Here is a 26,940-nt window from a genome sequence, read left to right as displayed (position 1 = left end):
CTGGGGCACAAGTGAGACAAGACCTGGCGAAGCCTTTGCTGCCACCAAGGAAACACCCTTGATATGCCCTGCCTCACTTTCTTGTACCTTCTTCTTTGCAGACTATCTCCCAACGCTATCGAAGGACAACCGTTTGCTTCGAAAACAGCAATTCAAGAGCTAAGTTAGCTAACAGGCTCTGTGTTTTATGGCAGCCTATTCTCAAAGACAGCCACTCGCAAGAAAAGCTGCAGCTATTGCACAACTTTACCAGAGAAAACACATTAACAGAATGCAAAGTCATATACCTCCACTGTATGGTTCTTAAAACTCAGTTTTCCACCCCTACCACCACACCTGCCAGAACCACGACCAAATGGAATAAATCATTTTGTAGAAAGAGCTTTACCAAATCCCCTCAAGTTTTTGCTTTGGAAGAAAGCATCCCCAAATCACCTCCCAGCTCTCTGAGAACACAGTATACCCTCAACCTTCAGCTATCCTGGTCAGCTTCTGTATACGCTATCTGATAAGAAATACAAATATCTGGAGAGAGCTCAAAATGTGTTAAAGCCACAGAGGATAATACTCTGTTCTCAGTGCAAATTCAATCTCATAGCTGACAGCTAAACAAAATTCCTACCACAAATACAAAACAGCGTTTCGCATTTACTCCACATGTTATTGGGCAAGTTGGAGTTACCGGGATCAACGCAATTCTGGATTTCTTCCCTTACATATTTTGTATCTTCAACCATAAGACTATACACACTTGCATCCAATAATTCGTATTTTCGAGCAAACAGTGTTTATCAAGATAGGTTTCTCTGAATGGTTTGCACATACTTGTGCTCACATTTTGAAACAGACCCCGACAGGCGCCGTGTGAGATCATCGCTGTAAAGTTAAAAACATGCCACAAAACTATGTAGCACAATTTTCTTTAAATTACGTTAAAACTGAGGAATAAATCCATGTTGAAGTCTTAATACTTAGCTGTTAAAGTTACCCAAGCACTGAAAAAGCATCTGGAAAAAAATTCCTAAAGCATGAAAAACATGTTCCTCCACCCACATGCACTCATAACTCAGATTCCAAACTGAATTTTACTAAGATTGCCAAAAATATTTTGCACTTTTAGCACTTGGAGTTTTCAAAGCACCTTTTTCAAATCTATACAAACGTTAGTATATGACAGGACTATATGCACTCAAGCTCACGTTGCACACAGGTACAGCTGGGCATCAAACTCAAAAACCCGGCTCTACCCTCGTGCTTCTACCACGCTCCCGGGCTTCCTGGAAACAAAAGGTGTTTCCCAGAAATACTGTAAAGTCTTCAGCCACACAGATTTGTTTCTCTGGAAAGTGCTGGAAGAAAAACAGTGAATTACTAATCAAATGTTAAAAAAAAATCCCCAGTGCTCTAGATGCGGACACACAACTATGCTCACTTTCACTATTACTTAGGCAGAAGTTAGGCTTAAAATGCTTCACGCTTCTCTACTGAGAGCCTCCGCGCAGAACAGCCTTCTGCTAAGTCAGCTTTTAATTTAATTTAATTTAAAATTTTAATCATAAGTTATACATATAAGTGTTAAACACCTTATTTTCCTTATGAAAAGGAACCTTACAGGGAATCTTGCGTGCAGCTGACCATTTGGTTACTAACTCACTACATGAAAGGTTTTCCAAAAAACCTTATGCTCACTACAAAACATACAAATTTCATTTCTTCTCCTTCCCAGGTATTTCTGTGCTCTGTTTCACAAAGGGGCTAGCCATCCCGCTACGACAAGCATGTTTTTTATAACCAGTTTGCAAGACTCGAGCTACAAGAGCACATTTATGTACCAACAGCAGCTGGTTTTCCACAAACCACCACCCAGCTGATGAACTTGGAGAGTCCTTACAAGAGGACATTCATTTAAGTCCGCCGTGAAAGCCCGCGCAGCCGCCCTCTACTGCTTTAACAACAAGTATAAAATCCAAAGCACCAAAAGCAAGGAGCAACGCATTTGCGGACGCCTACCCTACGGCCCGGCCAGCCCAGTTAAAACAGACCCAGCCCTGGGACCTTGTCCAGGGAGCAGAACATCCTTGAAGGAGCGACAGCGGCCGAAGCAGCGGTCGGCTGTCAGACGGCGAACGCGCTGGACAACCGCGCTTTCTAACCCCAGCTCATCTCTGGCCCTCTTCACGCGCGCGTTGGCCTCCCGCAAAATATTTTCCTGTTTCACAGAAAGCAGGAAAAAAAATATCCAACCTTCCACTACAGAACATGTAAAGCGCATGAAAGCAGAAACCTCAGTACTGAAAGTCTTGACAGAGTTTGACTGCATGCAGCAAAGCCACATGTTGACAGAAATACTAAAATGCTGTCAAATACTAAAAGCTCTAAAAATTTTTGCCCAAAGAAGTACGCATCCTAAAATGTATGTTTTGCATCTCCAAAGAGTGGTTGATATTTACAGTCCTTCATATAAAGGTAGTGTCAGTATTCAAAAAACCCCAATGTGAAACACTATTCTGAAGGAGGAAAAAAGAATGCAATTTAACACATTCTTAATGTCAATTTAAAAACTGAGACTTGCTTTTCCAGATAGAACCAATATTTAGCTTTTTTAATATCTTACTGCAATTAAAAAAGGTACAAAGTTAAATTTATGGGCATGAAAATTAAGTAGGTTGCGAGAGCTCAAAAAGCAAGAACATTGTTATTTCAAAAATGAATGGCGTTAAGTCATGTGTAACTTGTAAACTATGTAAACTATTAGTTAATCCCGTGAGGGTTTAAATGTATCAGTAGGAGAATTTTAGCTAAACAATTCACATGGAAAACTGCCTTAAAACTAAATACACAGGTTTGACTCTGGTCAGAGTAGGACTGTTCAACCCAATGCTGAACGAAAGCTGTACAGTGAACCAAGAAAAGCAAGCTGGCAAGAGAAGTGCTTAGGTGATCTAGGATGCTGCTGATGTTGAAATTAAACACTGCCAAAATGAAAAAAAAATCTTGTAAAGTGTATTAAGAAATAAGAAACAACACATTTTGCCATAGTAGTTTTTAGAAACACAAATAAAACAAACCCTTATGGCCACAACATCCGAGAACTCACATTTCTTCATGCCTTCTAAAACATTAAATTTCCAATAGAAAAATTCCACACAAAAAGGAATTTAGCCTGTAAAATATTAGGCATATAAAAAAACAACAAACCTCAGGAAAAACAGTGCACTCGCTGGCCTTGAGCTGTTTTTCTAAAACTAAGACTCATTTTGTATTTCTTTAATAATTAGACAACCCCGTAACAAGCAGTTACTGGAAATCGACTGCAGAGAATAACACTCATCAAGTACCCTCCTAGCATTAATAGAACTTCAATAACTGTTACCGCAACAAATCCCAACAGATGCTGGATGACTTTTCAAGAGGCACAGTCAACGCCCCCAAATTTAGTTTTGCAACGAAAAGCATTCTTCTTAATCAAGGCATCCGTACCATATCAATGCTTTAAAAGTACATACCTCAAGTAATAAATGTCCCACAAACTTCCCCTAGTTTCTAGAGCATATACTTGTTTTCCATGTTCATATTTTAACTGAAGTATGTCGAGTGCTTTTTGGCATGTTTGGATAGAAACGTAAAGAGTCTCAAGTCTTGTCATATAAAGCTTTTCAAAGCTATGGGCCTCACTGCCAAAGAAATTTTTTCATGCTCCTGCAGCTTGCGCCTTCCTTATTTGCAAATCTGTTGTTCCTAACTTTCCGTGGTAAGCGTGATAACAAACAGATGAGGCTGCACAGTGCTTTCCGAACAGACCAACACTCAGCTCAGATTTAAAATTAGGATGTTAAAGTCAACATTCAACGAAGAGGTAACAGCAGAGAAAAGCCTAGAGCAATGAGTTTGTTTTGTCCTGGGCTACTTAGCGCATGGACGGCAAAAAGCAGACCCTGCCGGAGCTTCTTCAAGGGTACCGCTTTCTTCCCTTTGGTCCGTGGCCCGTCGTTATCAACCTGCGGGTAACATCGCGATCAAGACAGCGTTGCGTAGGAGTGGCACAGCCTCGTGGCCATAATAAGTGGAAGTTTCGATGCTAGCTCGGACCTTAGTATCAAGAGATGAATGCTCTTAGCGGCTTGCAGGGAAAAACCATAATATTTACCCAAGCTAGATGGAATTAAGACATCCTACTGACTTCTCTTTTTGCAGGTTTCCATGTTACCCGTTGTTGCACATGCGATATTTAGTGAACAGTTTTAACCTCAGTTCTTTTGCCGGGTTTCAGCCCCTCTTGATACCGAACAGACAGTAGAGATAAAAGAAATACAGACTTCCTATTTCAGTAAAAATACTCAGACAAATAAAGTTACTACTGAGAAAAAAAAAAAGCCAGAGTTGCTCAAAGTGGTATTTGGATGCTTGCTGTAGGAACTCTATACTGAAAGGGAGGTGAGCAGTTTCATTCATTACACACAGTTGACGCTGTATACATCGAGAACGAAGCGGGCTTTCACATAAAGCACCATCCCCTCTTTTCTCCGCGTCCCTTCCACCGCGGCTGAACGCAGTTTGGTTATCCGCGGGGCACAGCCGAACCGCTTTTGGTCCCGGAGGGGATCGTCCTTTCGGCAGCCGCAGCGAGGACGGCATCCTGGCCGGAGCCGCAGGAGCACACGCTGCCCGCCGCTCCCTGCACACCGACATCAGGCAAACACACCCACCCCTCTATTTTATCCATTAACACTTCATAGTCAATCTGTTTGGTCCCAGACAACCAAGGTGACATGTGCAAAAACTCTGAAAAAACAAGACACCTCTAAACGTCCTGTTCAAAACCTCAAAAGTGGTTCAGAAGGATAATTTAAGCACTTAGCTACAGAAACAGAAAAACGACTTCACCAACTCAAGCGTGAAAGCTGAAATAAAGGTGCAAAGTTTAAATCCATGAAGAGGAAATAAAAATTTTGTTCACTCAAATGAGCTTCTTGGCATCGCTTCTGATTTTGAATAAAGTACCTCAGCTGTTTCGGAATATCGTCTTTAACTCCTGAAAAAATGCTAACTCTGAAACCTTCAGTTATTTGTTTCCTAATTAATCAGTCTGCTGTAATCTCTTTCGGCATGTGCCCGGGACGTTACAAACGGCTTTTTTCTTTCCGTATGTGTTTATACCATTTCTTCAGAGCTCTCTACTTCAGTTCTTCTTGTCTACAAATGAAAAAACAGAGGAAGCACCGAACACGGTATCATTTGTCCCGAAGCGCTAAAGGGCAGCGGCACTGGAAGGAGCGCAGCGACACGGACCTCACGCTCGTCGAGCTGGGGGGTCCGAGCCGGGCCCCGGGCACGGCGCCGCGGCACAGGGGAAAGCAGGAGAACAGGCTCAAAACGGGGCTTGTTCCAAAGACGGCTGGAATTACAGAGATATTAATAGCTCTCCGAAGCCAGATTTTTATCACTCGTTAGTCACACAAGTGGTAAATCCCCTAAAAGCACCGTGGGTCCTGCAAACGCCCGAGGGATGAGCTGTGGGGGGACCAGGAGCCCGACACTGTCTGCAGGCGCGTGCTGGGCTCGGATTAACGAGATTATGGCTACGTTCGTGCTACATCACCATCCACCCGCAACAGAGATCCACGGGGTCCAACGCGGATACGGGAAAATAAACTGTGCATCTTACAGCCACACTAAACAGCATCTAAAACACTGAAATAACCTAGGAGGCCAGCAGAGGTATGCACTAAAGCAGACGTTAAAAAGAAACTTTGCACTTTTAAAATAATTAATCACCTGTTGTGTTTGAGTATAGAGATCGAGACCTAACAGGCATTTGCTTCTCAGCAAAGTAGCAAAATGCACAAACTCCCCCTGGCTCAGAGCTGGAAGAAATGCTAATCATTTTGGCGAGGGAAGGTGATACCAAATGTTATCCTTCCCCGAATACTGCCGTTCGCCCCCCAAGAGATGGTCTGCCTGGACGTGGTTAACCAGTAACCTCGCGCGACACGTTAGCAACCCCGTCTTCCAAGCACCGCTTCCAAAGTGCAGCAGATCCACGTGACACCAATGTCAGCACGGCGCACGTCCCCAAGCAAAGCTGGCTTCTTCCCTTTAGGTATTTTAAACAAAATGTCTAATTCTCGTGTGACCTACTAGAGGCACAAAACTACGAGAGCTGAATAGCACCAAACAAGATTTCATGAAAAGAAGGCTTTTATTCCAAATAAAGCCGTATCAGCCTATGTGTTACTCCCTTGTTCTAATTATATAGGACAGCATCTATTTAAATTGCCAAGTTAATGACTTCAAATTTGATCAATAGTCTCTGTTTATTCAGCCCAGCACTACCGACAGTCACCAGGGATGAACGACAAAACAAACAGGCTGGTGAGAGCAAACCTATGGTTTTCCCTTCTCACTCGCCCTCGACTGATCGGCAATGGCAAATATCCTTCCGTTTAGCAGCGAGGTGGGGAGGGAAGTCTATTGCCTATGAGCATTACCTTATTGACACAGACCGCTTCCTTTGTATCCATAAAACATCTATCCGTATTATTCCGCTAACAACCAACCTGTGACTTCAGTGAGCTCAAGCATAACTAACATCACAGATAGAGAGCGGCTCCAACCCTTATCTTGTACCATCTAGCTATGTTAAACATTTTACATGTGTTTTCAGATTAAGCATGGTAGGACATGACAACAAGGGGACATCACGAAGCCTTTGGACCATAAGCAGTAACAGCCCTCACTGCCGCTGTACCAGCCGCTAAAGGACCTTTACGTTGGAACGGCCGCAAAAGGCTGAAACCACCCTCTTAAAAGCAGGACGACAAACATCCTTGACTAAACCTCCAGCCAAAAGATGCTAGAAATGTTTTAATTACAGGCTAGCTAAAGAGAGCAAAATAAAGAGAGATTAGAATGAAAACAAATAATGTGCAGTGTACATGTAACATCCTAGCAAAGATTTTTTTTAAATTATAAAATAAATGCTTGCTTTGCAAAGTCAGTTTCTCACCGGTGGCTTAACAGTGACTTACAGGAACAAACCAGCAATTTCCTAAGAACAATCTGCAAGCTATACAATAACGGAAATACCCCTTTCTAACCCCAAGTGAATCTGCAGCCACAAAGGTTGGGATCCCGATGAAAATATTTGAGTGCGGTATTCTGACCGGGATGTTAGTCACAATTTTCTCAACATTTATACTTTCATCATGTTGGCTGCAACAGTGTTTGCAGTTTCCCTTGTACAAAATGTCACTGTCCATTACATCAATAAATTATAATCCCACTATTGCTCTGAGATACTTCAAAGGAAGGTGTTATATAAGTAAAACAGAGCTCGAATGAAAAGATGCCATGCCTCCTGCTATACTACCTTCATATATGTCTTTCATATCCAGACATATTACTCAATGCAAGTGACAACTCCAGGTTGCTGGATCCTGCACCAATAAAGCATGAAGAAGGTTCTCCTAAAGGAAACGCTCTTTATATGAAACCACTATATAAACACATCCAAAGTCTAAAATTTAATACTTGAAAAGAGAAACCCCAACACATGGGAACAGTCTGTTCAGTCGAAGCCTAAGAAGTTCGCTTTCCATTTTAAATCGACTAAATAGATTCAGTACATTACATTTCACACGGATGGTTAGCAGTGCTAATATTCTAGATAAAACAAAACGCTGTACGAGGAAAACTCTCACTAGGCTAGCTTTCACTGGATACATTACTTGCTCTCACAGTAATTCAGCATAACGGAGCCCTAACAATTTCACCGAGCAGGATTACAAAAAACACCACTTTGCAGTTTGTGACATCGACGCTCCCAGAAAGATCCATTTCTTCCCTACGTTTTCAGCCCAGGGAGTGCATTTGTGAAGACAGGATAATGCTTTGTTTGTGGGAATCTTTTTCTTTTTTAAAGTAATTGTTATTTATCAAGCAGTCAAGGCATTAAACCCAAGCCTTTTACTTACACCCATGCCATTAGCAACTCGCACACCCAGGAACCTGGTACCGTCCCAGCATAACAACAAACTAGCCAACAGAACCAAAAGAGGGCAAAATTCACTAAACAATTTTCATAAGAGAAACACCTATAAACAACATTTCACTCTTACTCAAACAAGCTATGTGGCATTAATGTGAAGTGATAGCGCTGCTCTTTTAATTAAGAGGTGCCAGTGGGAGGCCGAGGCGCTGCCTGCGGCTGGAAGCGACGTGCTCGCAGGGCGCAGACGAATCTTTGTGCAAGGAATTAGCGCACAGTCTCGTTTAGGTTAAAAAGCAAGACAAAAACCCTAAGTCAAAACAAAAGCATATAAATTGTTATTAAAGGTGCTTGATAAAGACATCTGGATGCTTGCCTCAGAGGACGCTGTTAAGCACAGACATGGAAAAAAAAAAGCAAAACCTTTCACTGCAATTGGTCAATTAGAAATTTAATTAATGAAGCTTGATTTGCCTATTGATTTGTGCTGCACTTAATGCACAAATGTCTCCCCCCTTCCTAGGGCAGGGCTCCTCTCCCCCTCACCAGCTCCCCGCACCGGGCTGGAGCCGGCTGCGTGCCGGGAGGGCCAGGGCACCGACTTCCACCGCCCACCGTGGCAGCGGCACGGGATTAACTAACACTGACCTTTGCGAAACCTGTAGACTTGATATCCTCACCATCTCCGCCTTTCTCAAATTTGACTGAAATCAGACAAAGACCCCAAAATTATTTAGAGGAGAATAAAAGGTGTGATCATTCTTTTTTAGCCTGGTTCTCTCAGAAACGAGCTTAAACCCATCCCCTAAGCTCATTCACCAGCCTAACAGTGGACTAAGGCAGCACTGTCGTCCAAAACCTGCGCACAGGCTCAGCGTGCCAGATTTCACCGCCGATTGGTGAAACCACCAAAAGCCCAGAAACCCGACTAACAGCAGCCTTCCGATCTAGACAAAACCCCAGCAAAATACTTGCTGAATCTCTTTTCCCAGGCTTTTAACATCTTAATTCCGCCGCCCTCGGAGGCGGCTCGTGGCCGCGGCAGGGACCACTGCACGGCTGCGCTGCACAGCCCTTCGATTGCAGCTATCACTAAAAAAGTGCTCGGCGGAGGTGTCTGGGAGCACGACTGCCCGAACAGCCGGCAGCTGCTCGAGGGACACAGCTGCCTCGGTACTGAGCATCACAGAAGCGAGCAGGACATTTTGGTTTTACTCGATATACAGGATACCAAAGCAAAGGCCATTGATCCAAAGGCTTCTGGTGCATTTACTCATCAGTCCTGCAACAACGATTCCAACCGCGTTTCCATTCCCAGCGTCATCCCGACATCACAGATGAATCCGATGCCTTCCCGCCTCACGCCGGCTGCATTCTCGCCGCATGCTTGCAGGATTTGCATCCAAAGGCAATGATGATAAAGATAAAGCGGTGCTACTTCCCAGTTGGGCTTTATTTCCTTCTCCGATCAAAAATAGCCCTGGTACGTGCTGCAGTTCCACTGGGAAGCAGCGCACGCCGGCTCGATAAGCATCCTGCAAAGGAAATGCCTCGAATTGCAGGCCACTAAGAACGCATTTTCCCAAGCAAGATTTCCTAAACTCTGTGTGATGGGCGGTCTGCTAATTGCCATTGAAGTTTATGAAAACATTATTTGTTGACAAGTCAAATTACTTTTGTGATTGAACAAAAAAAATCACTTGCGACTCGACAAGCCCAAGCCAAGCTGTTAGGGTTATATGAAAGTGTTATTTATCCCGTTACCAGACACAGACCTTTCCGACTCCGAGAAGGTTTTTAATTTTATGCTATAGAAAACAACATGAAAAGGCACCCATCTACATGCTTCTTTCGTGTGCCTGCATCCTATATGAGACCAGGAAAAAGCACTACTAAAAAAAGCTGCTGACAGCGTGATTATTGGGACTGATTACATTACCCTAAATAGATTTAAAAGGTTGCACGTGTATGTCTGTCTGGCCAAGTGGCTCTCGCACCTGAGCTGGTTTCTTGTGCTGTAACGGATGCATCTAACAAACGCACCTTGACTAAAGTCTTTTAGCAAAACAGTCTTTCCTAAAACTCTTGGAAAGGAGGAATACAAGATGCAGGTGCTCATATTATGACATTAGCTGTACATATAGATTATATTTTAGATAAACAATTATTGTACAATACATACAATTCAGTCTTGCAAACAGCCAGTTATTCCTACAACCTGTGTACAACCTATTCGCATCAGCAAATTTAATATTACAGTGAATCAGGGGATCTCTGAGAAACAGTGCGGGGCAGAGATTTCCACCTGAGTTTCACTACTAGCTCAGTAATTTTACTTAACCACATCACGTGGGTTTCTGAGCACTCATCTACAAAAAGGGGACTCCCAACAGAAGTATTGTCACTCTTTGACTGAAAACAATCTCAAGAGTGGGTTAAATGCATCAGCAGGTCATGGCTTAAAAACAGTTCACAGAAGAAATAGCCAGGAGAGGAAAAATAAGATTCAGAGAATTCTCTGAGAAAGACAGAAGCCCCAACATTTTTGGCTTTTTTTTTTTTAAACACCATTTTTTCCCCTGTTCTTTCTGATCTATTGCTTTAACAGGATGTTTACAGATACACAAAAGGTCAACATGCCCCTCGTAATACTTAGCTTGACAGCTACTTGTCTGCAGCCGTTCTTAAGAAAGAGATACAAAAGATATTGCTTGGATTTCCTAATACAATCTAATAATGCTTAAGTAAATACAATTTTGAGAACTCAGAAAATTCACCAAATTACTCTTTGCAAGGCCAACGTCATATCATTAGCTTACATTCACCGACACAATTCAGAACTAAGGTTTTTCAAATCTAAGGCATTCTCTCTCCATTAAGGCTAAAAATAGCCAGGAAGCCTTGCTCAGCAAGGAGATATCCATTGATCAGACTTGCACTTGTAAAATATTACACCCCTGCTTTTAAAATCTAAAAGCACATGCTTATAAAAATGTCTACACAAGTTTAAAAAAAAGCTCAGCTGCAATAATAAAGAAGAAAACTTCTGCTGAAAGTACAACAATCCTTGCGGATCTGAATCAAACTGAAATTCCCTGCTTTCCCAAACTCTGCGCTTCCGTGCTCAGATAACTGATGCAAAGCAACAGCCCAACCCCTATCTCCATTTGGTTTTCACATGCAATCTGGACCTTCCTCGCTTTTGCTATTCACTAAAGTGAAGTGTACGCATTGCAAAACACATTTCCTTTGCAAGCAACTTTGGGGGGGTCATATGCCCTGTGTAGCTATTACAATATCAACCACAGAAACTGAATTTTCTGCTGCAATGTCCAGTCTGCACTGGGGGAGCAAGAAAGACCACATCCAGGCTTTCAGAAAGAAAAACCAGGACCATGCAAAAAACAGAGTTCAATTTGATGTTAACAGTTGCCTGGAGTTCAAAATAAATAAAAGGCCATTCATCTTAAATGAGTTTTTACTTTTATTTTAAGGAGAAAAATGTAACGTAGAGCTTTTAACATAATGCCCTGGAAGTTATGAAGTTTAAGGAAAATAAATCTATGCTATTAACACATGCAGATTTAATTTGCTATTTCGTGAAGTTAACAAGAGATGGAAACTTTAAATTGATTAGAACATATGCATTTTATTTTAGTCTAATGATTAGAGGAAATAAGCAGATTTTTAGGGAAGACTGAAATGCAGGTAAATGAAAAGGTCAAAGAAAGTGTTATTCCTCCTAATTCACTCATACAAAAAATGCAATTTTACACCAAATATTAAAATGTAGAGAGAGAGTCCTCATCAACTTGAGGGGGAAAAAAAAGATTGTATGCTATCCAAAGTTTTTCTTTACCTACTACTGGTTACCAGTAAAAGCAAAAATTACTGCTAGAGAGAGATTTGATAACACCAGGTTTCTAATGAAAGAAAGAGAAACAAATTGCCTTTTCTTCAGCTGGGCTTCTTTGCAATCAATCGGGAAAGAAACATCTACCATTCAAAAAAAAAAAAACCTATGGCTAAAATTGAACATGAGCGAGGAAATTCAGGGACACACATAATATTCCTTGAGCGTTTTAATGGTCATTAACACTTAAAGTTAATACCGTGGCTTAGCGTTGTGCTTTACAGTTTATTCTTAAACGAGAATCGGGAACTAATGTATAAAATAGAAAGGTATTACGCCCGATTCCACAGGATTTTTCACCATTTCTTAAGGTCATAAAGGCGAGAGTTAGGCCTGCAAGCGTAACCCTCTGGAAGGGCCTCGGGCACGGGCGCCGAGGCGGAGGGCTCGCGCTGCCGGCACCGGGCTCTCCGACGCAGCGGAGGTGACCGCAGCTGGGAGCGACGGAGCAGCGCGCGCCGCCGCGCAGGCACGGCCGGGATTGTGCATTATTTTCCCATTACGCCGAAACAATAACGGATTGTTTTGCCCACAAACAGAGGAACAAACCTTCCATTTAAATACTCGCTGTTGCATTCTGTTGGCGTGCATAATAGCGGCAATATGCCTCAAAAAAAGGCACGAGGGTTTCTCGGGGAGGGGGAGGGGAAGAGAGTAAACCACGCTCGGCCAGCTTTATCATCCACGCTGCGAATTGGGTAGCCTTGGGGATTTTTGCCTGCTGTGCTTAGTGTCCTTGACAACAAGCCAGTCTGAATTTTGGCCTTTAACTTGACAAAAATGACTTGCTGAAGAGGTAGGCATCAAGCTATTACAGCCCTGCGGAGAGATTCTTCCGAAAACAGCGTGCAAGCGCATTCTGCCAATTCAGCCAGAGTACCGCCAGATTTATCGCCCTGCTCCTACACCCCCAAACATTCTCAAGGTAGCTGCCACTCCATAAGGACAACACCCGAAACAAAAGCGTTCACCCTGTTTTGCCTTCCACTCCCCTTTTCGCATTTTAAGACTTTCACAAGCACGGCAGAGAAGGGGAACAGAAAAACATTCCCAGTGCTCTGCCCTCAGAAATTACTAAATTTCCATTCAAACAGATGTGAAACAAAGTTTAGAAACATTGTAGCATCTTAACCTGTTACTGAACTACTGACTCTTTAGCAAACACACATGCGAGTTTCTTCTGTTACATTACTGCTTAGATAGATCTTTTATAAATCGATATATATTTGATATAAATAAGCTCTAGTAAAGCTTGCTTTGTGGCCTAAGAAATTACTACTCTTCATCTTTTCTGTTTCTCTGCCTGAAGTCGGCTCCCCCTAACAGAAGGCAGCACGTGCTCATACCTCAGCTCTTCAAAGTCCGGCGTCTTCGCTTAAATTGTTACGACAGATTCACACTGAGAAGCCGAATGTACACTGAAGCAGCTAAAGTATGAGCTCAGGTTTTCTTCTGCCTATTTTCTCGAGGTGGGTGACAATTTTCTGGCAATGGGGGTCAGACCAGCAAAGAAATCACGTCTTAAATTATTGCAGACGTATCTGCAGGAACTCGTTTGTGAGCACCTGAACCATCATGATCTTCCAGCGATGCAGCTTCCTCAGTACCAGCAGCAACACAAGCGTTCAGTATTGACTAACTCCATGTCTAACTTCAGGCTTTCCCATATATACCCTAAAGAAGACTGGATGATATCAGGGTAAAACCACTTGAAGTCAACGCTGAGGACAGCACTGCAGTGGATTAACAGAGGAGGAGGCATCCGCGTGTTAGCAAGAGCATCAAGGACTAAACTTGAGACCTTGACACAGCCGCACACCCTAAAGCCCAAACGGATCTGCAACAGGAAAAATAACACGGTGGTTGTCAACAAGCAATTCCAAATTTAAGATCTCAATGGCAAAAAAACAGCAGGAAAAAACTCCAACAAAACATCCCAGTTCTGAACCGCTGGTATGAAAGGAACAAGCAATTTTCAGTAAAATGGCAGTAGCACAAGCTTTTTCCACTCTGGGAAAATAGACCATCATTATGAAGCTGTCAGTTCCTAAATGCGAATAATCAAAGCACTAATACAGATAAAAGCTTTCAATGGCATTCCAGAACTTGGTCCTTTTCACAGCAATGTTTTGACCATTTCCAGAGGAATTGCTGTAGAAAAACATACCAGGAAAGGCTCATCCCTACTGGGGGGCTGGGGGGGAAGGGAAGCAGAGCAGTCTTTCCTAGCTAGTTTTTTTAATACTCTCCTCCCTCAAGTTTTAAACAAATTGCTCCAATGCATACATGCCTAAAGGTCGCAAGTATGCTACGACGTTGGTTTAACCTTATCCTTTCCAAACCAATCTGCCCTATCACGCTACCTCAGCCATCCCAGCCCAGACCAACAAGGCAGGCAAGCAAGTATTTAACTCTAGAACCATAAATAGTAGCAAGTAATCTAACCAGATTAATCCACCTCGAAGCATGTCAACTGGACTTGCTTAAAGTTGGGCAGCAAGCCAGAACCACCGCCAAAACACACACTGCAACCATAAACACTAGCGTTGCGTGCAGAAAGGACGGCACTCCTCCACTCCGCGACACACCAAACCTACCTTCAGCAGACCACAGAAAACAAATTTGCTGGTCTCGTTTTATTTATCTGCAGTGGCAGTTTCAGCAGTTTCTTAGCTGCTGTCAGGAAGAGGTCGACTGCCCGGATACGTAACATCACAACCTAAAACTGACTTCTGCACTAGGAAAGAGAAAACACTGTCACATTACCACTGAATTGATGTCTAACTTCCCAGCACAAAGAGAAAGTAAGATACTACGAAATTTATAAACAGGATAAAAATGTGTAGAGAAATAGATGAGAAAGCGGTTATTAAACTGGTGGGTAATACAGAATTAAAAAAGAAGTAATCATTAAATAATTGCACAGTCACATCCCAAACTACATTGCTTTATACCAAGACATTCAGGCTGAGAAAGGAAAGTTTCAAGTTAGGAATAAAGTAGTTATTGTTTCTACTTTCCCTGCCTGAGGGGAATATTCAAGCAAACTCCTTTTGGAGAGTGAATTTACTTCCACCAGGACAATGGTGCTGGCATGGTTTTGCCTTGCTGGGAGAAGCAAGAAAGGAGGCTCGCTCCCCACCAGCCTGCCCAGAGGAAAAGGCTGCTCTTTGGATTCCCACTCTGGCAGCAAAAAGATGCCAGCTGGCCGGCTCGAAAGGTTGCACTCTAGCTTCTCCCATGAAAGCAAGACTTTCATTTTGTTTTTTAAGTCGCCCTAGTTATATGCCCCAAGCCTCTCGCCATCCCTATCAAAGGGCCTCTGAACAGCCACGAATTTACCTTCACAAAATCGCAAGTGCTTCGTAACACCAACGGGCAAGAGAGGCACAGGGAGCCGAGGCGACTTGCTCAACTCCGCACAGGAAACCTGCGGCGAAGCTTCGAGTCGAGGGCCAGGCCAGAGCGCCGACCACAAAAGCGCCAGCAGCTCGCTCCCAGAGGACGGGAAATAAAGAAAATTCTTCCAACGCGAAAATAGCTAGACATAGATTTCAACATACTCCCAACTTACCACGCAAAAGTTGAAGCTGCTAAGCTGCTGTTTCCCACCATCCCCTCCGCTATACAAAACCAGCCCAATTTTAAATTCCCCATGCTAGCGCATGCCACCCTTCATCCTTCTCCTGTATCAGCACTAGCATCAGAGCGATGCCGGTCTGCAACCAGCGGTCTTTCTAATGTAAGAACATAAAACTACAGACAGTCTATGAAGTATTTTTACTTCTGCTATAGAGATCCCCACACAGACGCTCACTGTGTCTGAAAATAGGACATAAAACTGTCTAGGTCACCAATATTAGCGTTGCTATTGATCAGCCAGTTAACTTTGCTGCATCGATCGATACTACATTAGTCATGAAAGGAAAGCAAAACAGACTAACATGTGACACATTTGTAAAATTTGCCCTTTTAACAACCCTAAGTGTATTGCTTTTGAAGTGATGTAGTATTGTACTCTGTACTTGAAGTCACCGTATTCTTTAATGTTTCCTTAAATTCTGTGAATGAACAGCTGCAAAATGACTGAGCACCGCTCATTTAAAAGACACAAACCATTCACGCTTTGCAGATGAGACTTCCCTAAGCTGTGCTAACTGCAATAAAGCGAGAGCAGCATTTAGGACGCTTATCCGTACCCCCGCTTCCACTTTCCCTTTCTGTGGCACTACCCAGCGCCATAGCCTTTCCTGCAGAAATCCCCTCCAGCTCTTCCACCTATTTCATATAAACTGCCAAATTCCATATCGGCTTGCTCGTTCCTCCATAATGCTACTAACACCGAATTTTCCTTCCCATCACGACTGTGATGACTCTCACTTAGGTCCTCCTACCACAACCTCTACTGTGACACCTACTCTGTAAAAATGGTGTCCTTGCAACCACTGCCTCCGCCCGCTGTCCTGACCCTGGCGAGGTCTCCCCTCGAACCTCTCCGCCTCCGCCGTCCCAAACTCGGAGGAGGCATCCACAGGCCCAGCTTCAGACAGCTAAGCCCTGACTCTACAAGAGCTGGGCTGCGAACTGAACGATTTCATTGCTAGGGGTTAAAAGAAAAAAAAAAAGAAAAAAAAATCAAGACACTTACTTTTGGAAACATTTCTTTTAAGCACGCATTTTTTCAGTGACCCAGTTTACAAGGAAGCCCCACGGAAAGCCGCACTGATGCAACTGAAACAATGGCAAACAGCAGCCCAGCAGCTTCTCAGACCTGGCCTGCTAATGAGGAACACATTTTCAGACTCTCCAGCACTCCGAGTTGCAGCTAAGTCAGACACTTAGAGACAGTTATTTGTAGTCTCCTATTATACCCATTTATACCAACTGCTGCTTTTCTGTTAAAGAAACTGGCTTTGCGACCAGCCCTCAAAATAGCCACCATGCATTCTGACCCTTATACATGAAATCCTCCTCCCCTCCCGCTCCATCCATGAAGCAATCCATAAAGTTAAAACTAGCGCCTTTTCCTTCCAGATCTCTTCTAAATTCCCCAGAATTTAGAAGCCAGACAACTTTTAATACCTCAGCTAAGACAGCGCAGGAAAAAAAAAAACAGCACTGATAAAGTCAGAATACAACTCTGCAGCCTTTTTGGTAAAAAAAACTAAAAAGCATTGCATGTTTTGTCCACCTCTTCATTATCTTTCCAACTCAATCTGCCAGCTAATCTGCGATCTACCTGGAACAGGAGCATCTCTGGTATCCAGCACAATGAGACTGCAGTTTTCACACGTACTTCTGGGTGATATAACAGCATGAGCAAGAAGGATGCAAGCCGTGGAGTTGATAAACCCTTTGGAACTTCCCCAGGGGACAGGGACTGCAGCAGCAAACAAAAGGTTTTAGACAAAAGCGCATCAGTTAAAAGGAAAAGAAAAAGCAAAAAGGAGGAGGGAGGAAACACTCTGCAAAGGTCCCTTGGTCTTTGGATTGCGTTCCTCCCCAACCCAGAACATCCTCAGTGGACTTTTCAAGCACTGCAGAAGTATCTTTTTATTATTTCCATCCCTTTTTTGACAAGCCAGTCACTGTTACGCTACCCTGGTGATAGTACAGACACAAAGAGACCACAGACTTAACACTAAATTTTACTTTACGCTGTCTAGAATTGCTCCAAGACACAAGGCCATAAATATCTTTGGCTCCCACATCTCTAGCATGGTGAAAGCTCCAACGGAAATACAAGAAACTTTGCACAGGCTTTTGGGGAAACTCAGATATGAAGAGAGACTACCAGGTTTGAGGTCCGTAGAAGATAAAGTCATTTTAACACGTCATCCAATTTACTTGCTGTTGCTGGGTTTTCTCATTTTTAAACAGGATGCATTATTTGCTATTTTCCTTCATTATGATTTGTGTCGGGATAGGACTGACACCATCCTGCATAAGCTGGAAGATCACTTCTGATAAACGTCGGAGGAGCCAGAACTTTTATACATATTCACATAAAACAATCCCAGTGTGGTGCTAATACAAACACCTTCCTAACATACAAGAAAAAAGTTTGTCTTTAAAAAAGCATGAAAGATGCTATCACCGTTCACTTCTTGTTTACAAAGTGACCCTCACAAGCGTCGTCAACCCAAGTGGCATTCACACAGCTATTTGCAGCACTGGAAAACAGAAATGGCTTATAATTGCAGGAAACACAATGCAGGTAGTAAACCACAACAGATGTGCTGTGCCTTGATTTAATTCAGCTCAAATCTCCCAATACCAAAACAGATCACAAAACAAAAGCCACGCTAGCTACAGCTATTCAAACAGGTAAGCTGAGAAGCTGGTGTGCAGGGAAGCCAGGAGCACACCACTTCCTCGCGATTCCAGAGCTAAACCTCTCCCAAAGCAATTTATTTTCTGATTAAATACAGCAATTTTTGGCGCGCCACCCAGGTTGCATGCTTATAAAAACAGAAGATATGATTGAGCAAGCTGGAGATTTCTTCAATATAGTTGGGGGGGGGGGGGAGATATGAGCAAAAAAAGCCACCCAGTTATTCAACAAACTAAACCTTCACTATATTCCAAAAAACATCCAAGATGTTCTCAAGTAAGAGAGAGGAACAGCGCAAGCTAAAAGTAAAAGAGCATTTTGATGCAGTCATTCTTTAAAAAAAATCAAACCCAACAGCTTTTGTGTGTTATTTAAAGAATACCCTCGTGTTCAGAAGGAGGGCTACAGGCACAGCACAAGTTACCGATCTTGCAACATTTTTATTTATTGAGGTGCATAAAAATAAGTTATATTAATGACTGTTTTGACATTTAACATACAGCAGCACGAAACTGTCATATCAGCTCGAGCATCCACCCTAAACACCTTTTTAACCTTTTCACACCCAAAAGAAAGACGGTCAGGTTTACGTTCTCTCCACAAACTTCAGTCTCCTAAAGCAAAAGTAGCGCAGCACCAACTGATTAAAAGAAAAGCAGGATTTTCCGAGTTATTTCTGACTGATTGTGTTTTACGCCAGAAGCAAGCTAACCTCGTAACCGCAACTTAACGAGTGCCATTTTATCAGTATTTGGCAACCTTGCGCCGCGCAGACCGGCGTTAACGACCCAGCGTGGCGCCGCGGTTCCTACGGGATCTTCCTACGGGATTTTCCCGTCCGCACCTGTTGCCCTGGGGAGCCCAGACCGGGCCGTATTTATCGATACCGCACGCAGCAGTCCTGGGAAACGGCGCCTTTTCCCGGCAAGGAAGCGGCCTCGCCGTCAGCCTTCCAGAAGGTTTAATCCGGAGCTTGGCGGGCGCAGGGTGAGCCGGCTCGTGCCCTCGCGCAGACCTGGGGAGCGAAGGCCGGACTCACCGCTGCTTCTCTGCCCCGTCGCCTCCTGCGCAGGGAGCAACTTCAGGAGTTGAACGAGCGATTTTGTGAATGAAAAGAGGGAGAAAAGGAGAAAAAAAAAAAAAAGGAGGAAAAGCGGAGCGCGGCCCTGGCAGCGGTTAAAGCGCGTTTGCTCCGCGGAGGGCTCGGCGGCGCGGGGGGAAGCGGAAGGGCCCCGCGGCGGGACCGAGCACCCCGCACCGCCGGGGCAGGAGGCGGCGGCCGGGCCGGGCCGCGCCGCCCTCGCCGGGAGCCTCCCGCCGCCGCTGCGTGCTCCGGGCTGCGCACCTGACGCCCCGCCGGCGGCAACAACAACAACAAGATATATATATATATATGTATATATATAAAATGTATGTTGTATATGGGGGTGATGTGCGTGTGCGGGGAGGCGGCCCCGGCGGCCCGGGGAAAGTTAGCGCCGGTAGCGGCGGGAGCAGCGCGCCCGCCCGGCCTCGCCCCCTCGCGGCGCCCGGCCCCGCCGCCAGGCCGCGGCGGGAGGGGGCGGCGGCAGCGCGGCCAGGCCGGGGCGCGCGAGGCGGCGGCGGCGGCGCCGCGGGGTTGGGGGGGGGGGGGGGGAGGCCGCGCGGCGGCGGCGGCGCGCCGTTACCTGTGAGGCGGATCTTGATGCTGGAGCCGTTCCGGCGGGTGCCGGGGTTCGACATCGCGGCGCGGGGCTCAGCCGCCGGCCCCGGGCACCCCCATGCGGGCCCGCCGCCGGCCTCCCCTCGCTGCGCCGCGCTGCCGCTGCTGCTGCCGCCGCCGCCGCCGCCGCTGCTGCTGCTGCTGCGCCGCCGGCCGGACCCGCCGCCCGCCTCAGCCCCGCCGCCCGGCCCGGCCCGGCCGCGGAGAGCGCGCTGGCACCGCCCCCGCCCCGCCGCCCGCGGGAGGGGGCGGCGCACGTCAGCACGCAGCGCGCCGCCGCCGCCATGCTGGTGAGGGCGCCGCGGCGGGGAGGTCGCGGGCCGGCGGCGGCCGCGCGGGGGGCGGGGGGCGGCAGCGGCTCCTGGCGGCGGGGTCGCGGGGGGGGCGGCAGGGGGGTAACAATGGAGGGTGGCTGGGGGTGACAGGGCGGAGGGGAGCGTGGAGGGGGCGGCGGGGGGGGCAGTGGTGACGCGGGGAGGGCGGGGGGGCTGGGGGGTGACACGGGGAGTGACATGGTGACATGGGAGTGACATGGAGGGTGGCATGGAGGGTGGCATAGGGGGTGTGGGGGTGATGTGGGGGTGCATGGGGGTGACATGGTGACATGGAGGGTGGCGTGGGGGTGACACGGAGGGTGGCATGGGGGTGACACAGAGGATGGCATGGGGAAGGCATGAGGTGACATGGAGGTGCATGGAGGGTGGCATGGGGGCGCATGGAAGTGCATGGAGGTAACATGAGGGTGACGTGAGGACAGCATGGGGGTGGCATGGAGGGTGGCATGGGGTGACCTAGTGGATGGGAGTGACATGGGACAGCATGGGGGTGGCATGGAGGGTGGCATGGAGTGACATAGTGGATGGGGGTGACATGGAGGGTGGCATGGGAGTGACATGGGATAGCATGGGGGTGACATGGAGAGTGACATGGAGGGTGGCATGGGAGTGATACAGAGGATGGCATGGGGGGGGGACATGGGGGTGCATGGAGGTGACATGGTGCATAGAGGGTGGCCTTGGGGTGGATGGGGTGACATGGAGGATGGCATGGGGATGGGATGGGGGGGCCATGGGGATGGCATGGAGGTGACATGGTGACACGGGGGTGCATGGAGGGTGACATGGGGGTGCATGGAGGTGACATGGGGATGGCATAGGGGTGACATGGTGACATGGAGGGTGCATGGGGGTGGCCCGGGAGGTGCATGGGGTGAATGGGGGGGGGCTCGGGGGGGGAATGGGAGGAAACTGTGGGTGGACTCGGGTGAGCGGGGGGACGGGGCAGCCTGGCAGGGTGCCGGGGCCTTGTGGGGGTGGCACATGCCAGGATTCAAGGAGGCTGCCGTGAACGCGTGCGGGTCCGGGGGGGCCACACCGGCTCAGCGCCCCAGGGCCACCCGGCTCCCGCGGTCCCCAGCCGAAGTGGCCCCGAGGCGCCTGGCACGGCCGGCACATGGGGGGCATCCGGCAGCGCTGCCCGCGGAGCAGCCCCCCAAGCCCCGGAGCACAGCGCTTCTCACGGCTCCCCGCTGGCCGCCAACCCCGGGGCTGGTGCTCGCGGCTCTGCCCTGCCACCTCCCGCTCCCGTTTGTGCGTGGCCCAGTCGCAGCCTCTCGATTTACAAACTGACAAAAAAAGAATAATAACAATAATAATAATATGATAAACCAACTTCTGTTTGCACTGCAGGACGCGTGTACACAGAGCAAACCCGCTCGCCTCTGCTGCCAGCCGAAAATTAAATCACTGCCGAAAGAAAAATCCTGAAAGGATCCCTGACTGCTCCCGCAGACAGAGCATCCCGCAGCTCCCTGCACCAAACCTGCGGCCAGCCCTGTCCTACACCGAGCCGGCGAGGCCCAGGTCGTCCTGTTTGCTCCGACACGTGCTACTGCGTGGAGCAGGTGCCGGGCTCGGCGCGACTATGCATGGCCAGACCGAAGTGGTAAATACTACTGTATAGCAAATGTTAGCTCTCTTTCCTGCAGGCAGAGCAATGACCTAGTTCCCCGATCCGGCTGATTTATTGAACTGGAAGCGGGAGCGGGGACGATGTGTGCTGGGCTCTGCCTCGCTCCTGCCTCTGTTGGCGCTGAGACTGTTGCTTGCTGCTGCCAGATGAAAGTGGCAGGGCTGGCGAGGCCCCTTCGCTCGTCGTCCCCGCTTTTCGGCAAAAAACAGAAGCAAGGGCGGAGGCAGGGAGATTTTGGAAGCAGAAAGGGAGTGGAGGGGCCGTGGCTGAGTTCATTATCCCGACCTGCAAACACATTAACTCTGGATTTCGAAGGTGCCGCTGTTGTGCTGAGCAGAGACCATCTCCAATTTTAAACCACAGCTTTTATTTCTTGGCTCTGCCCGCCCTTTCCCGGCGCTGCTGAATAGGTGGTGTCGGGCCCTTGGGTCCTCCCCGGTGACCCTGCTGCGCGTCCAGCGCTGCAAAAGCATCTGCGAACGGGCCGAGGCCCGGCGGCTCGCGCTTTTCCAGCGTGCTCAGGGTGGAGGAGCGCGGCGAAGCCGTTTCTGCCTACCCCCATGGCACCCCGCCGCTCGGTTTGCAGCCGGCCGAGCTGGTCTCCAGCCTCTCGGCTCCCCGTGGCAGACTTTCCCTGCTGTTTGTTTTCGGCTCCAGATTGTCGCTCGGAGGGGACTGAGCTGTGACTGCTGCAGTCTGTTTGCTCAGAGTCTGCGGTGTCTTAGCTGAGCTCAGCGGCAGGGCAGCTGGGAATCGCTCTCACTAGCGATTCCTCCGAGGCGAAGAGGAGGAAGAAACCCCGCTCCGTAAATGCCTCCGACAGCCCACGGCTGAGCAGCAACTGCAAAAACCTAGAAGCCAAAGCAGGGCTTTCCGCCGTTCACCTTCTTCCCTAAAATCCACCTCCCCAGCCTTTCCCCATGCCCAGCTGCGTTAAGCAGGGCTCGGTCCCATCCCCTCCCATCCTCTGTCCCCGGGCTGCATCCCCTGGGACAGCCGCAGAAACCCCCCGCAATCGAGTCTTACAACGTCAGAGCCCGGTAACTAATTTACATGGTCCTGTGGAGGTTGTGGGTGTTCCTGTGGCAGCAGGAAACGAATAATTAGGAATAAAGGTACTTCAGAGGAACCCCGGCCCCCTTTACATTGCCCTTTATTTAATAAAGTCCTAATTCAGAGCAAACAAGCCACCGCGGGCACCAGCACTGCCTCTGCAGAGCTGCAGAGAGCCGGGACCGACAGCCACCACCATACTCCTCCGGGGCTAAGACACGGGGTGCTTTAATTAGAAAAACTACTACTTTCCCTCGTTAGCTGAGCCACCACGAAACAGCTCCCCAGCTAACCCCGAGTCCCCGAGCCCGGCACGCACAACCGAGCGGGCACGCACAACCGAGCGGGCACGCACAACCGAGCAGGCATGCACAACCGAGCAGGCACCTGTGCTCGGACAGGCACCGTCCCCTTCTCCAAAGCCGCATTTGTGCAGCAGCATCAGTGGACGCCCCGCTGCCTCCCCGCACGCCTCATCCGCTGCTGGTGCCGCAGCCCTCGGCGAGGCCGGCGGCCGTGGAGGACGTGTGCACGCACCCACGCTCTTAAGGACGGGTCATGTTTTTCTCTCCATCGTACTCTGGGCTCTGGGGGCAGCGTTTGATTGCAGCTTAAGCGCTGGATGGTGAAAACAAGCAGTGTTGCTTTTGGGGCTCTGCACAATGCTGTCCACCTCCGACTTTCAGTGGCACACACGGGTAAGCCAGAAAAAGAGACGGATGGCTCTGCCCTTTCTCTTTTTAGCTTGCTTCAAGTCAGCAGAGTGTCAGCGAATGGCAGCCCTGCTGCCCGAGCACCCTTAGGAGAAAGTCCTCCTGCTTCACCTTCCCTTTCCCCACCCAGGCACCAGGCCCAGCACGGACGATCTGAAACGCAGGGCAAAGCCCCGCGCTGGAGCGTGGTCCAAAGTCAGAGCAGCCATGCGGAGCCCAGCTCCGGTCGACATCTCCATTTACACTGAGGAAGCACCTGCCTCAGATTCTTTCTACCTGGTGAAATACGAGCATTTCCAGATGCGGCATCAGCCTCGTCAGCAACACGCTGCAAGAAGGTGCACGCCGCTGAGCCCAAGCCCTTTGCATTAACCCATCGGCACAAAGGATTTTCACAGGCAATTGTTCTGGTTACATGTTCAGACATTGCTTTATCACAGTTTTAAGTATATGGTTTTGGATCCAAGAAATAAAAAACCAGGAATCACTTTGCAATTCAGCAGCTCCAGCATTTAAATATTAAATAGGTGGTACCAGCGCTGGCACACATGGTCAGGGCTGCATGCCTCTCTACAGGGCAGGGAGCACAACCAGGCTTCACTGTGCAACTCCCTTTTTCCTAGGGGGACCGGAGAAGAACAACTTAACACCCACAAAGAACAAATTCAGGCTAAAGAAAGGTTTTTCCTTTTCACATTAGGTCATGTCACATCACCTCCCACTCTGCATCCAAGGAAGCAGAGCCCTGAACCACGCAGGGGAAGCTGAAGGCACTAAGGAATGTCTCTCTCTGCTGTAGTGGGTTTCAAACCACCACCCCAAATCCTCCCCCAAGCATCACGTTGCCCCTAAACACAGGGCAGAGCAATGCTGTTCAGCATGGAGCAAAGCCCTGGCAGGGGACAAGCCCCAGTGCTTGAAGCTTTGCCCTCCACAACCCAGCAGCAGCTACGAGGAACAAGCAGTACTTGAGCAGCCAGGTCCTGTAGCCTGTTTCACACTGCTGCACAAGCACTGTGCTGCATGTCCATGTTAGCAGAGCTCACTCAAGTCCCCTCTAGCCCTAGCTGCAGGGCTGGAGGCAGCAGAGCTTGGTGCAGACTCACAACCTGCAGTTTGGCTCCAGCCCTAGGCTGGACTCTGGAGCCACATGGAAGCTCTTCAGGCTCCCCTCACCCACTGCTCAGCCCACAGTCATGAGACTGCAGTTTCAGGGGTGGGGGGTCAGACAGAAGGCTTCTCTCAGCAAGAGGTAGCAATGCTTAATTAAGACCTGAATTTCAGGTCTTAATGGACAGCTTTAGGCAGAGTCAGATCAATGGACTCCAAATTAGTGGACAGCATCTGTGAAGCTGAAGTGGGAGGCAAATTAGCTCCCCTTCCCATAGCAGCCTCTGACATATCCCTGCTGCCATGAGGCCTCTGTTTCACTCAGCAGCTCCTCCATCAAGGCCCAGCTATAAGCAGGAACCACTACATGGACAGTGATCCAGGTTCTCCTGGCTTATTTCTTCCTCATGCTAGGTGTTTTCACCTCAGGAGAGGTGTTTTTACCTCAAGCAGAAGACTGAAGCAGCTCTTGGATAGCTTTTTCAAAGCTATATTTCAGACCCTCCAAGCATAGAGCTTCAGCACAAGCTCCAAGATAGCTTAATTTGATGGTAACAGCCTGCTCTTTAGCCACTTAATCCAAACCAGGCAGTTAGCAGAAAGTTCCTGCCCATGCTCTTCACCCAGAAGACATACACATGATATACTTCTGCAGGGCTTCAGGCATCATGGGAAAAAAAAAAATCTCTAGTATTTAGAACACCAGCTTGTTTGAAAAAAATCAAAAGCAAGAAGTACAAACGCAATAGTGTTATTTATTGATAGATTTCAAAAGTAAAAAGACTCAGCATCTTTGCTCCTCTTGGCCTGGAGACCCAAGCTCCTACCAGCCACCTCCACCCAGCAGCTCAGGACTGTGTAGTGCTTCGTCTTCAGAAGTTGAAGTCTTGCTTCTTCACTGAAAAGTCATAGAGTTGCCCATCTTGGTCAGTCCCAGGCTGCAAGTCTGGATTCTCCTAGGAGAAGGTTAGGTGACCATCAGTTAAAGGTTCTGCAGTTTTATGAGCCTAAGCTTCCCCCCACCCAGCAGCAGCTTACTGTTTTATCCTTGTTTAAAGAACTAGCTTGTTAGCGCAGCAGAACAGATCAGCTCTTCACTCTAACAGGGCCCCTGGGGACTAACTAGATCAAGTACTCCTGCTCTTTACAAAGCATGTTGCCCCTGCAGCTCAGAGGCAAGTAGGCAATACCTCTGGCATCTGTGCCTGTGGATAGGGAAAGCTGTAGCTGGACAGCAGAATTCACCCAAATTCAGTAGTCAGCTTGTAACAGCAACAAGCAAAGACTGCTTTGAAGAGATATTCCTCTGAGCACCCAGCCCTTTAGGTGGATACCTGTCTGCTCAGCAGTTCTCCACACCCTCTCTAGCAGGGGCATCCCACAGACCCTGGTTCTAGCCAGAGAACCAACATGGACATTTTCTCCCTGCTGCTGCAGTTCAAATCCAAGTCTCACTCAGATCTGACAGAGCCACTAAACTTCTCCCCTGGTGTTTCCCCATCTGGGAGGCTAGGTCCAAGCATGACATCTACATGACAGCTACAGGATTTGCTTCCAACAGGCAGCTGATGCCATATACTTTTTCCAAGAGTTCATTAACATGGGAAGGGTCAAGTAACTGTGCTCAGGTTGCTTTTGGATTACCAGCTGAGTAGGAGGCTTCCATTCATAGTGACAAGCAGCTCAGCTCCAAAGGAGGAGGCTTCTCTATTTGATATTCATATCAGCAGTTCCAGCAAATCCAGCTGATGCCAGTTTAAATTCCAGCAGCAAGATGCTATCAATGCATCCATTTCTGTTGTGCAACTAGTCAGCTGACAACTCAAATGAGGGCTTTTACAGACCTTTAAAAGCATCTGGAATGAGCTGCAAGAACCTACTCTGTTGATACAGAGGTCTATTACCAAGGACCTATTTCAGCATCCTTAAGATCTCTGCTACATTCCAGTGTGCGATAATTCCTGTTTTCCAGCTAAGGAGAGCAAGAGTCACATACCTCACCAGCAAAGTATTTCTCTATGATACTCAGTGCAGCTCGGTAGACCATGTTGTTGTCATGGGCTTGCAAGGCTTCAATTTTCTCCAGACCATCAAGCTCTTCTACTAGAAGACACAGCCTTTCTGTCTCTCCCAGCTTCTCAGCTGCCTGTGACATTA

At 47.6% G+C, this 26,940-nt stretch overlaps 2 protein-coding genes and 1 long non-coding RNA gene across 22 annotated transcripts in view; 1 reads left to right on the top strand and 2 right to left on the bottom strand.

The window, feature by feature from the left end:
* The window catches only part of SMURF1 (SMAD specific E3 ubiquitin protein ligase 1), a 46,028-nt gene extending 25,994 nt beyond the window's left edge, over positions 1–20,034 (bottom strand). For all 4 annotated transcript variants that reach the window (XM_064520141.1, XM_064520143.1, XM_064520144.1 and 1 more), the window contains exon 1: positions 19,902–20,034. In XM_064520141.1, coding sequence (XP_064376211.1) covers positions 19,902–19,956 — 55 coding nt within the window. In that variant the 5' untranslated portion in view covers positions 19,957–20,034. The remainder of the gene's footprint in view (positions 1–19,901) is intronic.
* A 42-nt stretch (positions 20,035–20,076) lies between these two features.
* On the top strand, positions 20,077–24,168 carry LOC112980353 (uncharacterized). Of its 3 annotated transcripts, none has more exons than XR_010391570.1 (2): positions 20,077–20,226; positions 21,625–24,168. It is a non-coding gene; the product is annotated as an uncharacterized LOC112980353 (long non-coding RNA). The 3 variants fall into 3 exon arrangements; XR_010391571.1 differs by having other exon boundaries at positions 20,220–20,248; XR_010391569.1 differs by lacking the exon at positions 20,077–20,226 and adding an exon at positions 21,183–21,525.
* Positions 24,169–25,518: 1,350 nt separating this feature from the next.
* Positions 25,519–26,940, bottom strand: part of KPNA7 (karyopherin subunit alpha 7) — a 61,390-nt gene continuing 59,968 nt past the window's right edge. For 14 of the 15 annotated variants that reach the window (XM_064520120.1, XM_064520128.1, XM_064520125.1 and 11 more), the window contains 2 exons: positions 26,780–26,929; positions 25,519–25,739 (listed from right to left, as the gene is read on the bottom strand). In XM_064520120.1, coding sequence (XP_064376190.1) covers positions 25,656–25,739; positions 26,780–26,929 — 234 coding nt within the window. In that variant the 3' untranslated portion in view covers positions 25,519–25,655. The remainder of the gene's footprint in view (positions 25,740–26,779; positions 26,930–26,940) is intronic. The other variant, XM_026095181.2, reaches the window with a different exon arrangement.

Source organism: Dromaius novaehollandiae, chromosome 14 (assembly GCF_036370855.1).
Source record: "Dromaius novaehollandiae isolate bDroNov1 chromosome 14, bDroNov1.hap1, whole genome shotgun sequence".
NCBI classification, from domain to species: domain Eukaryota; kingdom Metazoa; phylum Chordata; class Aves; order Casuariiformes; family Dromaiidae; genus Dromaius; species Dromaius novaehollandiae.
This window is presented reverse-complemented; position numbering and strand designations above follow the sequence as displayed.